The following is a 16,555-nucleotide window of genomic DNA, read 5'->3' on the forward strand; positions in this document are numbered from 1 at the left end:
AGGGAAGGAAAGATGCGGACAGCTTGACGTGGATTAAGGAATTCAGACCAAAGGGGACTTCTGAGGGGAAGGTCACTAGGATGACATTTTAGTAGAAAGAGTAACATGAAAAGACAGTTGGGAAGCTTCTGGAAGAAAGAAAATTGTAGTGGCTTAATGGATGCCAAAACTGCAATAAAGAACATCTGTTCATTCCTCCCAAACCTGGGTAGATTTTTGGAATGTTGGTAGCAACAAAGACCAGATTGAACAGTTAAGAGAACAAGTTAATGAAGAATTTGGGCATCTCTTGTCTCGTCAGGAGACTGGAATGGCCACTGCTCTCCAACTTGTCTGAAGCGGGGAGGTTTAGATGACTAGTTGTCTTTGAATTTATACACACACACACACACATATATATGTGTGTGTGTGTGTGTATATATATACAATGATATACGTATATAAAATTATTATTTTTTTAATGAAAACCTTGACAATCTGGGGTGAATCTGCTGCCTCCGGCCCCCCTTCCCACCCAGGACCTACACAGGATGCGGGTCTCAGAGTGAGCCATTGGCCGTGGCCCTTTTTGTAGTCAGGGTAAATTCTGTGACAGCAGCTGCCAACTGGGAGTAGTTTTTGGCTCTTTCCCCAGAGTGTTTCAGGTTGAACCAGAAGCTAGACATTCTGGGGCAAGTCACAATTGGGTAGCAGTGCAGAGATTGTTTTGAAAAGAAAAAGGGGTGTGGAGTAGGGATAGTGCTGAGTTCTGGCCCCTCACCCACTTCTTCCCCTTCCCAGCTGCATCCTGTTCTCTCCCTCCCGTCCAGCTGCCACACCTAAGATAAAGTAGCTGCCCTGCCTGAGCCTTGGGGCAAGGGAGGGCGGCACTGATCCTGTTCTGAAGTAGTCTAGCCCTTGGGTGTGCCTGGGTCACGCTGATTTGGTTTGGTTCCTGCTTTCCTTTCCCCAGTGCCCATGTACCTTAAGAGTCAAAATGTGGTTGGAGATCTCTGGTGGGAAGGGACCTTCTGTAGAGTGGCTTTGAGGGTGTGGTTGACCTGCCCTGGGGTGGCTCCCTTACCCCTGTCATTGGCTTGGGGCCACTGCTCCTTCATGTTATGGGTTTATCTCAAATGATCCAGAAACATCAAGGCTCTTTTAACCCACAAAAATCAAGCCTTGGTTGTTTTATCTCTGCAGTATTCTAGAGCAACTGAAAAATATCCAAGCTGGGAAATAGCTCTTCTTCTCACCCTAAACATTGGGAGCTTTTGAGAGCAAGCAAGGGGTGGGGTACTTTTCCTTCCTTGAGGATACAGTCAGCCTAGTTCCCCTTGTAGCTGCCATCCTGGGAGCATGACATAGCAAAACTGATAATGTGGGTGAGGATAATACAGGTGGTCTTCTCAGCTCTGCTTATGTTGATTTTTGTAGTTCCTTACAAAAGGCAAAGTTAGCATTGAACTTTGGTGCTGCTGTTGTAGCTCAAAAGTAATATCTCAAATTTGTTCTTTCCTCATTTTATTTTTCTATGACCTATTACGTATTATCTGCAGATTTCCACATCCAGGGAAAATTGTTCATGAATATATGGATTTAGGTACCTAGACAATTAACAAAAAAACAACAAAACATTAAGATGAATGACTCTATTACGGGTTGTATGTTGTTCTTAAGTTCTAACTTTTGTAGGCACAGTTAACTTTATACGTTATTTCATTCCCTGATGGGTGCTGACTTAAAACCGTAAGAGAGCTGTTAGAATGATGTGAATATCATTTTGTCCACCATAATTAAGTTCCCTTAGGCTTTGGATACAAGGTTAATCTACAGCTCAACATTTAACTCAAATCCAACAATAAAATTCTCTTGAGTGCACAAAGCAAGATGACCAGCCTTAGGGCATCCAAACATGCCCTGTGACCTTCAGGTGGAACTGTGCTTCCAGCCTTACTGTGGAGTGTGCTGGGAACACAACCGATTTTTCTGCATCTCCCCATGGACAGCAGGGTGTACTACTGGGTCCCGTCTCTTGGGACACAGTTCACTGGGACTTAAGATCTTTGTTTCAACATGGATCCCTGATGATTGACCCTTGGGTTGGAATCCTGGTTTTGACTTTCACTCCTAGGGGGTGTGCCCAGGAAGTTTCCACTGAAGTGGTCACGCCTCTGTCTTGTTTAATGAGAGCTTGCATTTCAGGTTTCTCCCCCGCATCTAATAGCTCCGGCAGCATGCCACTTGGATTTTACTTTATTTCAGCCTCCTGTTGGCATTGGACACACTGTGCTCTTCAAGAGTAAGATGAGGAGTAGGCCTTTTTCTGCCTTTGGTGTCTGAAGTACCCATTTTTCATGACATGGAAATAGGAGTTGCCATCAGAAAATGACACCGTGTCTTCTGATTCAGGTCAACAATTTCACCCTTTGCACTTGGAGTTTCTCTTTTACTGTTTTCTTAACCTGTCACAGTCTCTTAATTGGAATGTATTGCTGGCGGACAGCATTGTCAAACTTTGCGCGTTTTATAAAAATAACACAGAAGCACTAGACAAGCAGCTGTAATGCCACCTCCTCCAGATGCGATACTGAAATTCCCGAGAGGGGCGTCTTTCATTGTTTTCTTTCTTTGTTCCAGAAGCAAAGGCCGATAATGAACCGAGCTGTTCGCCAGCAGCTCAAGAACTGTTGACAAGGCTGGGATTTTTACTGGGAGAAGGGATCCCAAGTTCCACACACATCACCATTGAAGAAAAAAACGAAACCATGGTAATGTCCGAGGAAGACACTGCATGTCATACCTGCTCAGAGGATGAATGAAGGCATGACCGTCTTCCCCCCTCCCCGAGTGGGGAGGTCATTGTTCGGGCCAAATGAGTCTGGGCTGCTGTGTACTGAAATTCATTTCAGCAGCGTGTTTGTGAATCTTTGTAGTTGAGGTTGGGGCGGTGAGGAGAAGCAGAAGGGTGTAGAACTTACGAAAATGTCTACATTAACCTTCTGATCAGCACCTGGAGAAGAGTAGCGGAATGAATTAAAGTGGCTGAGAGAATTCCTTAGTAATGACACTACTTTTATCTTTATAGCACCATTCTTCTCATCTGGCTGCTTTGGTATACGCTTTCCTGTGCATTTTTATCCGTTGAAATTTTGGAGGGTCAGTGGGGTGAGGAAAAGATTTATGGGAGATGAATAGAGACAAAATAAAATGAGATCAAATGGTCCATCTATGGAAGAGCACTCCCCTTCCTAGGGAACAGCAGCCTGCCACATCCGAGATGAGAATTGTACGTCTGAATAGCAACGAGGGGCCGGAGCCTCTGCCCCCTGCGAGGGTCTCAGTGAGGGTGTCACGCATTGATTGAGATCGCAGTGGCCACCCGTCTCCTTCCCCTGATCGCACAGCCCATAAATCTTCAGGAATTGAATCAGGTTGCAGTGCTTGTGAAACATTACAAAAACAGAGTTCCCAGATTTTCCGCACAGAGGTCAAAGAACCCATTTGTCTTCTGCAGACGTTAAATGAAAGGAAGTCTGCCTGTTTGCTATTTCTGCTTTACTTAAATGCACATTCCCACTAAATTATTTCTAAGACTGCCCTTTTAAGAAAAAAGAAGATGGCAAGGTGGGGGGAACAGAACTAGGAGATTTCTCTCATATTTTGGAAGACTATATATATTAAGACCCCTAGATTTAAAGAACGAAACTGTTTTCCATTTTCCGGTTTGTAGTTTCATTGTTTTAGCATCAGAAACAAAGGGATGTGTAGCTGCGCTAACTCCTCCTTCCCTTCATCTTACAGTGCACAGCTCTGAGCCAAGGCATCAGCCCTTGCTCCACACTTACAAGCAGTACCGCGTCTCCTAGCACCGATAGCCCCTGCTCAACCTTGAATAGCTGTGTCAGCAAGACGGCAGCCAACAAAAGTCCCTGTGAGACCATTAGCAGCCCTAGTTCCACCCTGGAAAGCAAGGACAGTGGAATTATAGGTAAGAAGCTCACTCCTCGGTCATGTGCTGCCTCCATGCATTTCAGCCAGAGCGTTCACCAGGCACTTCTTAAAGAGGGTTTTAGCATGCGTGGTTTGTGAAGGTCGGCCCTCTGGGGCCTGCCCTGTCCTTTGCAGATAGCACCGGCTCCATGGACAGCTGAAAGGATGAAGCATTGGCTTTTACATTCCTTGGTGTTTATTTTATAACCCTGGGCTCCTTTGGTAAAAAAATTTCCAGATCAGGTGTGGCCTGCGAAGTTACAGAAATCTTCCCTCCTCACTGAGTAATTCTACTTGATGGGGATCGGGTCTGGATAGGACACACCATAGGGCGAGGAAATCCCTGCATATTGAGAAGTCTTCCCAGCTCAGTCTCAAGGTCACTGATCTCCCCACTTATTTCTGGGTGTTTGTTCTTTAGTTTCTTATAATGGCATCTGACCACTGTTTGGAGGCCAGGAGTTTCTAAGGAAACCTAACTGCCCGCACACACCCATGCCCATACCCACGAAGTAGGTGTGCGTGTGCTGAGCTGAGAGTCTGGAGACACAGAGTGTAGTCCTGACTCTTAGGCTGCCTGACTAGGTGACTTGAGCAACATTTAATTGTATTCTTTGCACACTTCTTTCCTTCTCAAAGGAAATCAAAAGTAAGGCTTCTGATTAGGTCAGTAGTTTCTAGTCCCACGTTCACAATAGAATCAACCAGGGAATTTAAGAGCCCTTGTTTTTACATCCCATCCCTGACAGAGTGCGTTCGCATTTCTGCAGGCAGGCCTGGGCGCCTGTGTGTCCCAGGCTGCAGCCTGGTGTCTTTCGGGTGAGCTATTCAGGTCTCTTGTGCGCTGAGGCCGTGCTGCTATCTGACACCAGTGCTCTCCTGCACAGCTCAGCCCCTCCCTGTTGCCCGAGTGATGCACATGTCTCTGAGGGATATTTTATGTTTTATGTATGTAACCAAATGCAGTGACATTTGAGCTTTGTTTTCTCCAGTCACCTGCAATTTCTTTCAAGTGTAATTTGAAAAACCAAGCTCTGCAGGTTCATCCAGTTTTATTTTGGCAATTGCCCCAGAAGATCTGTGAGATGCCTAGGACTGGGTTGTGGGCTCTGTGAGGGGCCCGTCAGCGTGAGGAAGGCAGTCTCTTCCCTCGGTTTTCACTTGGATCAGGATCTTCTGTGGGTTTTTGTTTCATTTTTGTTTGAATTGTCTCATTGAGATATAATTTGCATACCATAATATTCACCCATTTAAACCATTGAGTGGTCTGTGTTTATTCAGTACTGTGCAACCATCACCACAATCTGATTTCAGAATATTTTTACCACTTCAAAAAGAAACCCTGTACCCTTAGAGGTCACACCTCATTTCCCCACATACCCCAGCCCTGCTCAACTGGTAATTGACTTTCTGTCTCTACAGACTGGCTAGCTCATTCTGGACATTTCATGTGAATGGTGGGTTGTGGTTTTTGTAGCAGGTTTGAATTCTTTTCACTCAGCTTCAAGCCCTTCCAGTGAGCTTATTCTGCTAATTCCCCTTTCTCATCTCACTCTGCTTCCCCACCTGCTGTTTTGTCTAACAAATTTTTCCCAGTGTTACCTCTGTTTTCATACCTCGTCTCTCTCTCTGAGCTGCCCACCACCGAAGGATCTCTGGTATTAATTTTGTGATAGCCAGATGACTTTCTTTACAGCATTCTTAGCTCTTCTGCAATGTCCTCTCCTCCTCAGAGTTTGTCTTCCTTCAAGAAATTGGCTAGTGCTACAGATTTTTTTTTTTTTTTGGACAGCCTTTTACTTCTTACTCTGTGTTCTGGCATTGACGTCTTATGCCTCTGATTATGGCCAAGCCAGTTTCTTGTTTTGACAGAAACCTTTTCAATGACAGAAAACTACCCTCATTCATTCATTCATTCATTCATTCATTCTTACTGTCTCTTTCTCTCATTGAGAGATTGCTGCTATTTTAAAGGTGTTCTAAAGAGGGAAAAGAAAAGTTGCTGGTTGGTTTTCTGCATTGTCAATGAACGACTGAACTGCAGGAGTATCGAGGCTCTTAATTAGTACTTGATTTAATACAGTCCCTGCTGAGCCCAGACTGGTTAGTCCCCCTATTACATGCTCTCCACAGCACCTCAGTATTTTCAATTTACTTATTTTTTGTTTGTTTGTTTATTTTATTTTATTTTTGGCTGTGTTGGGTCTTCGTTTCTGTGTGAGGGCTTTCTCTAGTTGGCGGCAAGCGGGGGTCACTCTTCATCGCGGTGCGCGGGCCTCTCACTGTCGCGGTCTCTCTTGTTGCGGAGCACAGACTCCAGACGCGCAGGCTCAGTAGTTGTGGCTCACGGGCCTAGTTGCTCCGCGGCGTGTGGGATCTTCCCAGACCAGGGCTCGAACCCGTGTCCCCTGCATTAGCAGGCAGATTCTCAACCACTGCGCCACCAGGGAAGCCCCTCAATTTACTTATTTTTGTTTTGTTATTTACTTTTGTCTCCACATAGTTAGGGGGTCTCATTTATCTTATTCTGGCTATCTACTGGGCTCCTAGCATGGTGTTGGGTATGAGAAATTAAGGAAAGAGAATTGTGGCTACTTATCAAGTTGCATTGCAGGAGGCAATGGTTTAGTTGGTTTCTAAAGAAGCTATGTGGGATTCCCATTCCAAGTTGGCATTGTCCAGTCTTTTCATGTCGTCTGTATTTTAAGTTGTGTCTTGTCGTTAAAGTTAAATGACCCATTTCATGTCATTGAGGCTGTCCTTCCTTCCTTGGCTCAGTCAACATGTTCCCTTAACTCGGCTGAACAGGAAAAATGGCGACGATTGAGATGAAAGTGGGAGGAACCGGGAAGAGGTTCCTAAGTCCCTCTTTCAGCGAAGACCCCCCCCTGCTTCATGAGACTGTGTTTTGTGCCCGGTCACCTGATCTCCTGCAGGGAGCGAGGACCATAGGTGGCTGAGAGGGAAACCCTGTGCTGGTGACAGTGTTTCTCTGTTCTCTCTCCTTCAGTGACCTGCAGAATTAGAACCTGTTGCCAAGGGACACATTGGAGGTGTGGTAGGGAGGAGAAGGAAAAACAAGCATTTCCTCTGCAGGCAGACTTACCCATAGCTCTCTGAAGAGGTGGGCGTGGCAGGGCCAGAGGAGGGACAAGCTTCCTCCTGAATCAGTACAGGGTACGCAGGTTCCGTTGCCTCTTCAGGGAGCAGGGATCTGTGACTCAGTTGTGGTTCTAAGGTGTAGCCTGGGAATGGCAACCTTTGGGCATCTTAACTGTTCAACAGAGTAAAATATTCAAGAACACAGTGATCCCAGTGGGCACCGATGAAGGCGAGATATCTTGGCTTCCTGCTTTGGGAGGCCCTGCAGCTCCTTGTAAAAACAGGCTGGTTAGGATTCATGTTCCGGATTACACAGGGCCTGGAGAAGGGAGGAAGAGGCTTTCCATTTAATTTTCCATTTTAAGTTGTTTGAGATTTATCAACCCATGGAGCTCAGTTTGGAGCGGCAAAGGTTTGGGGGTGGGCTGACGTAAAGAGCACACAGCTGCCATGACATGGCAAGCTTTGGGGAAGCTGTAGACTCCCATCCAGGGCTCAGACCAGAGCTCCATGTACAGTATTAGCACAGTTTATTTAGGGGAAATTTCTAACAATGCTAGCCCATCCTTAAAAATTCCTGGGCCTCCCCCTTACTATTCAAGGTGACTTCCTTCATGATGATTCTATTCAGTCTAAATATTTTTGCCCAACAGATGCTGTGAAGGGAAGCTTGTGTTCCCACGTGCCCAGACAGCCTTCTCAGGCTGCCACAGGGTGCCCTGCCTGGGTTCTGTTTCTACTGGTTTTGATACATTTGCAGGTGAAGAGAATTTCCTTTTGGAATTGCTTAGTAGGAGAAAGGGCAGGCTAATGACCATGAGAGGAATTTATTGGGCCCCTTCCAGTCTCTCTCTGTGGAAGCCAAGGCCTACCTAGCAGGCCCCTCTCCACCCCCTGCTCCACATTCACGGTGTAATGCAGAGGGGAGTGCCACTGCATCCTATTTCAGGAGCTCCAAGTTCTTCCAACATAAATGTCTTTAGAAGTTTAATAATTCTGTCATGTAGAAATACTGTCTGAGCTGGATGGGATTAACTAAATTCCCTACAAATCTCTTTTTTTTTTTTTTTTAAAGTAAAGTTCCTTACTCTTTACATAATAAAATCATTGGCATTACCTAGAAGTTAGTGTCTGATTTTCAAATCTGCAATGTGAAAACCTTCCAAATGTGACACCAGCTGTACTCAGTCACCATGAAGCAGCTTTTTAACTATTTGCTTTGAAAAGGAAGACTTTATAAAGAAGTAGCATTTAAAGGTATTTCCTCCATGATGGAAAGAACATTTTTTCTTAGTGACACTCCCTTGAATATAACTTGCTTCCAGCTGTTACAAATGGAAATTGTAGACTATTAATCCCGGCTTAGAAAAAAATTAAGTACAGGCAGATCTCAGGGATATTGCAGGCTTGATTCCAGACCGCCATAACAGAACGAATATCGCAATAAAGCGAGTCATACGAATTTTTTTGTTTCTTAATGTGTATAAAAGTTGTACTGTAGTCTGTTAAGTGTGCAACAGTATTATGTCTAAAGAAAAAAGCAAAGTACTTACCTAAATTAAAAAATACTTTATTGCTAAAAAATGCTGACCATCATCTGTGCCTTCAGCGAGTTGTAATCTTTTTGCTGGTAGAGGGTTTGAAATATTTCGAGAATGACCAAAATGTGACACAGAGACATGAAGTGAGCAAATGCTGTTGGAAAAATGGCGCCCTTAGACTTGCTCGATGCCGAGTTGCCACAAGCCTTCAATTTGAAAAAAACCCAATTTCTGTGAAGTGCAATAAAACATAGTATGCCTATATGTGTATTCATTGGAATCTGTGTGAAAACCAATCTGATTAAAAAAAGAAAACATCACTGAAAATAGCAGGTTTTAAAGCACTTTTTGATTTAAAGATACTGTTTAATTTTTGTTTATGTCCATATCATGTTCAATATTTTATGTGTGTGTGTATTTATTTCAAAGAAATGGGCTATTTACTTAGGAAGAAAGAGGATGGATGTTGGATGAGGAGAAACAAACAAACCTCAGCTTTCCTATCAAGATTTAAAACAATAATAAATCCTTCCTATCCATTAATGATAGAGGTGCCCAGGAGAAGGATTTCCAGGTAGCAATTTGAAAAATTCTGGCAGAGAGAGAGGCCATTAAAAGTCAGCCATCCCTTCCATTTCCTTTCTCTGCCACATGCTCGTACCTGCTGACATTTATAATCTCCCAATGGCTTTCATAGCGTGTTGGATGGGTTTCCTTTTGAGAGTTGGTGTTAGGACAGCCCCATGAAGGGAGGGGAGGGGGTTCTGAGTGGCGGACAGCCACATCTCACCTCTCACCCCACCATCTCCCACACTGGGTGTGTCTTCTGAGCAGAGCAGGTGTGTCTCCACCTGCCCTGCTGCCCCACACCTGAGCCACCGCATTCCACCAGGCCAGGTAGCTTTCAGGATGATTAAGTGCTCAGGATTTTAAAAGGGTAAAGCAAGAACTCAGGCTTTTCCTGCTGCCTTTCCCCTTTCTCTGGGGGGCGGGGGAGGGAGCTTACATTTGCTCTCCCCCTGCTCACTTTGAAGCTGGGAGGCAGGTATACATTTTTTTTTTTTAATTAATTTATTTATTTGTTTTTATTTTTGGCTGTGTTGGTATACATTTAGGCAGGGGAATTACCTTCACAGGAATATTGCTCCTGCAAAAGTGGCTTGCAGTGAAATACCGGACACTTGATTAGGATCCTTGCTGGAGTTTGATAATATTTGTTCTTCTGACCAGCTGCTTAGGACATAAAGAAAAGTTACCGTGGACTGACTTTTGTCTTCCTGCATCTCTCTTCTCTGCCTTTCCTAGGCTTGTAAAATGAAAGTGATTCCAGAGGTAGCTTTAGACCTTTTATTTCCTGGACTTTGTGTCCCAAGGGAGATGATCAGATGCAGAGAGGCACACAAAGAGGAATTAATTGTACTTTATTTTCATTTTTAACTTGTTGTAACTCCTGTCTTTTTGATTTTATGCTAATACTGCTTTGTTGCCACCTGTCTTGCCCTGCTTGCTACTAAATTGAAATGCTTTGAAATTGATTTGGTAATAACTATTTAGAGTGTTTCAAATCTGTGTTACTATTCATTTTGCTACACTGCCTGCAATTTAAAAAATCATCCTTAATTATAGAAGCTTTTTAATCTCTTGGGTGAAGGAGGAAAATTTGCTTTTACATATATAATTTGGTAACGTACTTAACATGGGAAAGAAGTCCTTGGCGGTGATGCGAGTTAGCAAAGCGCTTGCTATACTTGTATTCAGACCGTGGTTGGATTCTCCGGACTGTTTTGTCGGAAGCATTTATTGACACCGACTGCATACCAGGAGCACGTTTTTTTCAGTACTGGGACAACAGAGATAGGCACAGTATCTACTTTAAAACTTGTTTACCTGTGGAACCAAAGAATGGTCTCCTGCCCTTTGAAACTTGGGGAAGTTGTCACTAGCTGAAAAGGGTTTAAAACATGGCAGTGCCCTTTGATGGAAGGTGTATGCCGTAGGTGCATAATAATACCAACCACTAATAGTGCCTCATGCTTTTTTCTGGAAGAGTCCAGAATTCTGTGGAGTCATTGGACTAAGAAGTGCCAGCGTCTAGGCCTTTGGTGTTCGGGTTATGCGAAGCCTTACCAGGACACCGTGTCACGTGCTATTGCTAGAAAACTTGCTGTTGTTCAGGTCCGCGGGCTGTTCTCGGGAGGCCGCTGCCTGCCCTGTCCCACTGAGGCTGGGCCATGCGGGGTGGGGCTGAGGTTGGATGGTGTGGCCGAGTGAGGAGGCCTGTCCTCCCCTCCCGCACTGCCCTGCCCCAGCTGCCCCTTCGGGCGTCTCCACGTGAGCGGCCCGCCGAGCGCTGCTGTGACCACGTGGCTGTGGCTCGGGTCCCTGGCCTCGCTGCCTGTCACAGCAGAGAGCGCCTTGTGCACAGCCGTGAGCGCTGAGCCAGGGATTTGGGACAGAGATCTGTCTGTCACAAGCCAAAGCGCAGGGCCCTCGGTGTTTCCACAGGGCTGGCCAGAGGAGCCACGCGCTGCTGTCCATGCAGAGTGGCGGGAGGAGGGGCCAGAGGTGACTCAGGCCACCGCCCGCCCCCCCTCCCCCCGCCCCACATCCTGCCAGGCAACGACGCGCGAGTGCCTTCGCCGGCCCCTCGCCTTGCTGGGCTGCTGGAGGTGAGAGCAGTTCCCCGGGGCGGCGGCGAGCCTCAGACTTCGTTCCCTGCGGTTTGTTAGTATGTGGGTGGGGCAGAGGGAGAAGCACAGTCTGGCATTTCTGGTCAGAAGGTTTCCTGCAGGCTGGTTTCATCCTTCATCCTTGCAGTCTTCCCCCTTTGTCACTCGGGGAAGTCCAGAGTGTGGCACGGCAGCCTGAACCGTGTGAGGCGGGAGTGCACAACAGAGGAGTGCACCGAGTGCTGTCGGGTCCCGAGGACCAGGTAGTGGGCCCGTGGCTTCCTGGACCTGTCACTTGGATCTGGCCCCAGCCTCGGTGGGACGTTCTTTGCTTTCTAGAGTTCTTGGTGATCTTTATGCATCGGGTCAAAGCGACAGTGTCTGCACTAGTTGGATTTTCCTTTTTTACTCACTTCTTCCCTTCCTCCACTTTCATAAGCAACCAGTTTATTCTTTCTTGTTTGGTCTCTAATTCTTTGGTCCCGTGTTCTAACTTTTAGACTCTTCCCGTCAACCAGTAAACTGGATATAGAAGCTGAAAGATGTTTGTTTGGGTTTTCTTAGTGCTACTTTAGTTTTCTTCAGTTGTATGGGGAGGAAAGCATTCTTGGGTCCTTATGATATACGAGACACTTTACATATGCCCTTCTATCTGATTTTCTCTCCCGGGGAGAGAGTTTAGAACAGGGCCCGGGCATGATTAACACTATTATAATATTCATGTTAGCCACTATTATTGTTCTTATTTCCTAGGGATACTTATTTATTTATATTTCATCCCTCCCTAGTGGATTTGAAATGCTCATAGGCATTTACTGAAACAAGATTTTTCTTTTTCAGGGAAGGTACGAGTTGGGAAAGAGTGAGAGAAAAGATGAAGTCAGCAGTCAGGTTCATAAGATTTTATTAATTTTGCTTATAAGTGGGCAGAAAGTTTTAAGATTCCTAGTAGCCTGTGTAAAGAGAGAAACACAATCAAACACACAAGATGATGTTAGTAAGGTGAGACAAAAATGTGCCCATTCCTAGCAGTGGGCCCAGAGAGACATAACCCCCTTGTAGGTCCTCAAAAGAGGAAAAGCCAAAGTTTGAACCAAGCCCCTTGCACTTTTCACCTCTTGTCTTTTCCAGAGCCCAGAGAGAGAAGAATTTGGTTCTGTGTATATGTTTGATATCAATGGCCCTTAGTTTCTAAACAATTCTGGACTAATGCCTTAGTCAATTTAATGTATTTCTATCTATCTATCTATTTATTATTTTTGGCTGCGTTTTGTCTTTGTTGCTGTATGCGGGCTTTCTCTAGTTGCGGTGAGCAGAGGCTACTCTTCGTTGTGGTGCGCGGGCTTCTCATTGTGGTGGCTTCTCTTGTTGTGGAGCACAGGCTCTAGGTGCGCGGGCTTCAGTACTTGTGGCGCGTGGGCTCAGTAGTTGTGGCTTGCAGCTCTAGAGCGCAGGCTCAGTAGTTGTGGCGCACAGGCTTAGTTGCTTCATGGCATGTGAGATCTTCCCGGACCAGGGATTGAACCCATGTCCCCTGCACTGGCAGGCGGATTCTTAACCACTGTGCCACCAGGGAAGTCCCTTAATTTATTTCTTGATGTTCTTTTAAACCTACAACTTGATTTAGATCCCACCAAACTACTTACTGGGCCCTGGACTTTACTGTTTTTTTGGTTTTTTTAATTCTATTTCAAGTGAATGTTCAACATATGAAAGAACCTTCAATAGGCAAAGAGGGGATGAGGGAAAGTTGGGAAGGAGAAGGAATCATTTTTTTGCAGTGCCATATATAGCAAAACGTTTAATGACTGAGTGGGTCTCTATCTTTGCGTCCCCCTCTCCCAGTCAGACTCTCTCCTGGCTGCTGTGAGCCCACGACTGGCCTCTCGCCACTAGCCCCTGCCCAGGGGCTGCTGTTTTTAACAAGGCAGATGTCATGAACTGCAAAATACTTTTTAGCCACAGATACTTTACAGAACTCCTTTTACATGTTGAGAATTGTACAAGGCAAAGGGAGTTTTAATACACACTGCATGTGCAGTCAAAAGGACTGGTATTGGACATACCACCAACTGTGTGTGTGTGATCAGAGAGATCAGTTTCTCCCCAGTGTGTTTCCATATCTATAAAGTGGGATTGATGGTTCTCAGCCTTTCCACCTCTTCTCTCGTGTTGTGGTGATCATGTATATGTCTTAACATAATTAGAAAGTGCTTTGGAGGTGGTGTAGCCCTGTGCACTAGTAGGTCTGGTTAAATGTGCTGTTTCTACAGAGGAAGATAGCCCCCTGTCCTTGGCTAAAAGGAATTTTCAAGTTACATGGAGAGTCAGAAGTAGTAGCACATGAGAATCAATGAGCAGTACCAAACCTAATTTCATACTGACTTGTAAGGCACAGCCTAACCTCGTAGCTTGGTACAACTTAAGGCCTGATAAGTTGCTCATTTTACAGAATCCTGTGTGTTTGCAGAGTGACTGAGACCCAGCCTGAGTGATGGTGGCAAGTCTTAATTGACGAACACTGGCATCTATAGTAGTTGAAGGAATAAGATGTTAGAATTTTTGAGTTGAGTTGTTAGGGAACTTTTCAAGATTATCCAGTCTCTGGAAAATGTCAAATGGAACTCATTTTTTAGAGCTTTTTTTTTTTTTTTAAAGAAACATCATGTTAGGATGTTGCCCTGTGAGTGTTAAAACTTGAAGGCGACTGGGTTAACTTAATTAGGAGTTTATTTCTGTTAGCTTGGAAGAAGAATAGGTATTCTTTGAGTAGCTTGTCATTTGTTATAAGAAATACTTTCCCTTTCTTGGAGACCGTGGAGCTTCCCTCTCTGGTGTGCTTCCTAGGTCGTGTGGGAGACCTGGGGTCTTTATCTGCCCCACTGGATCTGCTTCAGAGCTGCATTGTGCCTGAACTGAGATGAAAGTTCACTGCCTGGGCTTCCAGCCGTCAGCCTGGGTCTGGTACTGGATCCCAGGGAGGAATGTTGTGAAGTGGGGCAATCTTAGTGGAGCATCTTTGGGGGAGGGCCCTGGCTTCAGAGCTCCTCACCTGCCTGCCTCTGAGAGGGCCCTGGTGAGTGTGGACTCTGGAACGCATCCCTTAGTTGAACTTCATTAGGGCAGTGGGAGAGTCTCCTACTTACAGACATACTGTAAACTCGTAATATCCTCCTTTTGAAATCGTGGCCCCATCTGGGACTTCTCTTCCCAGCTGCTGTTCCCTGCAGCTGGGGGCCTTCTTCCTCCACCTCCTTCCCTTCCGCTCACTGCCTGAATGGTGCCACTCATCAGGGCCTGGGCACCTGTGGCTGTGCTCACAGAACTGGGCTTTCAGCCTGTCCCTGCAGCCCATGAGCCCTGACCAGAATGTCCCTGCCTAGCTGCTGCTTGGGTCCCGGAAGCCCTGCTTCTGGTGCTGTCACTGGTAACAGGGAGTAGGGAAGTCCCGGTTCCTGTTCCCACTGCTTGAGGTCTGAGTTAGGATCAGATCCTTAGGGGTTTGATTCTGAAGTGCATGGCACTTAGGGAAAGCCAATGAGAAACATCATCACTCCGACAATGTTTGTTTTTCACCTTAAGAATATGTGCCCCCAGATAAAACAGCCACAACATGAAAACCAGACCAGTCACCCCACCCACTTTCTGTAACTTAGGTGTTGGGGTAGCCTGGGAACCTAATTACAACATGCCTGCAGGAAAAGCGTTCTGAGTCCTGAGCACTGGACTTTTTTTTTTTTTAGAAAGTTAAACAGGTCTACAAAGCTTCTTCTTCTTCTTTTTTTTTTTAATGTGATGATCCATTTATTTATTTATTTATGGCTGTGTTGGGTCTTCGTTTCTGTGCGAGGGCTTTCTCTAGTTGTGGCAAGCAGGGGCCACTCTTCATCGCGGTACGCGGGTCTCTCACTATCGTGGCCTCTCTTGTTGCGGAGCACAGGCTCCAGACGCGCAGGCTCAGTAATTGTGGCTCACGGGCTTAGTTGCTCCGTGGCATGTGGGATCTTCCCAGACCAGGGCTCGAACCCGTGTCCCCTGCATTGGCAGGCAGACTCTCAACCACTGCGCCACCAGGGAAGCCCTGAGCACTGGACTTTTAAATGAAAGTATGGAACACAGTCACAGCTTATTAATAGGGTTATCATTAGTAACTAATTACCATTGAGGCAATAATCTCATTAATAAATTAGAGTATTCCTGTGATGCCCTTAGCACAATCCGTGATATATACAGTAACCTTCAATAAATATCAACTGCTGCTATTACTACCACCACCTGCATTTTTAGGGTGGAAAGAGTCATACTTAATATACGTATGCTCATATGAATGATCCATTTAAAAAACACACAATGAAGACTGTGATCGATTCCAAATAGATGGAGAGATTAGTATTATTACGTCTGCTAGAAAACTTGGAAATGCTGGGAGTAATGACAGGTACCCTAAAGATGTGACAGGCCTATCTCAAATCAGCTTACACTTTGGTTAGAGACATAATGTCAACAATCCTGAACCAATAACAGTGAGATTGAACGTAGTTTGTTCATTTGCTCATTCGTTGGATAAGCAAACATTTACTGAGCACTGAGTATGTGCTCAGAAAAGGGAAGGGATCAGCTCGTGGTGAATCCTCTAAGGAGGCTTCAGCATGTAGAAGGGATTTTTAAACAGGGAGATAAGCAGTGGGTGATAAGTCCAGGCTGGGGCAGCAGGAGCAAAGATAGTTTTAGAATTGTGACAGGATACCCTGCGGTTGCATCACAGGAGGAAATGGTTTTGTCCTCACTTCTAAACCATAAAGAGCATTGTAAAAATAAACAAAACAAAACCCCTTCAGACCCTTTGATCCTAGGTAACAGACTCTGTTGGAGCTAATTCACCAGCCTGCTGATAAAGTGTGTATCATCGGGGTATGTTGAAGAAGCAGCTTAATCCAGGCAGCTGGGTCCTGAATGCCCTCTGACCTTGTGCACTCCCATTTAAGTCTTGCAGTTAAGGGCCTGAGCTGCTGGGATCCAAATAAAGATCAGAGGACCTGGCCTCTATTCTCAAGGACTCAAGCCGGTGTTGCTTGCAAGCGGATCACATATGGCTCAGCTTCTTTAAATCAGAAGTGGCTGTTTGTAGATTTGTGGAGTGAATGCTGCTGCTTTCCTTCATCATATTCGTCCTCTTTTGCCAAGATGTTTTTCCATCCTGCTTTTCTTAGAAGAGGTTAAATTTTAATTCTGCCGTCAAGTGTCCCTTCCCATGCTTGCGTATTCCCGGCA

At 45.4% G+C, this 16,555-nt stretch overlaps 1 protein-coding gene across 7 annotated transcripts in view; it reads left to right on the plus strand.

Moving 5' to 3' along the window:
* Positions 1-16,555, plus strand: part of TANC1 (tetratricopeptide repeat, ankyrin repeat and coiled-coil containing 1) — a 242,525-nt gene that overhangs the window by 157,422 nt on the left and 68,548 nt on the right. For 5 of the 7 annotated variants that reach the window (XM_059927927.1, XM_059927922.1, XM_059927925.1 and 2 more), the window contains 2 exons: positions 2,620-2,750; positions 3,784-3,970. In XM_059927927.1, coding sequence (XP_059783910.1) covers positions 2,620-2,750; positions 3,784-3,970 — 318 coding nt within the window. Of the gene's footprint in view, positions 1-2,244; positions 2,392-2,619; positions 2,751-3,783; positions 3,971-16,555 lie in introns of all 7 variants that reach the window. The other 2 variants (XM_059927926.1, XM_059927924.1) reach the window with 2 other exon arrangements.

Source organism: Balaenoptera ricei, chromosome 7, assembly GCF_028023285.1.
Source record: "Balaenoptera ricei isolate mBalRic1 chromosome 7, mBalRic1.hap2, whole genome shotgun sequence".
Classification (NCBI taxonomy): Eukaryota; Metazoa; Chordata; class Mammalia; order Artiodactyla; family Balaenopteridae; genus Balaenoptera; species Balaenoptera ricei.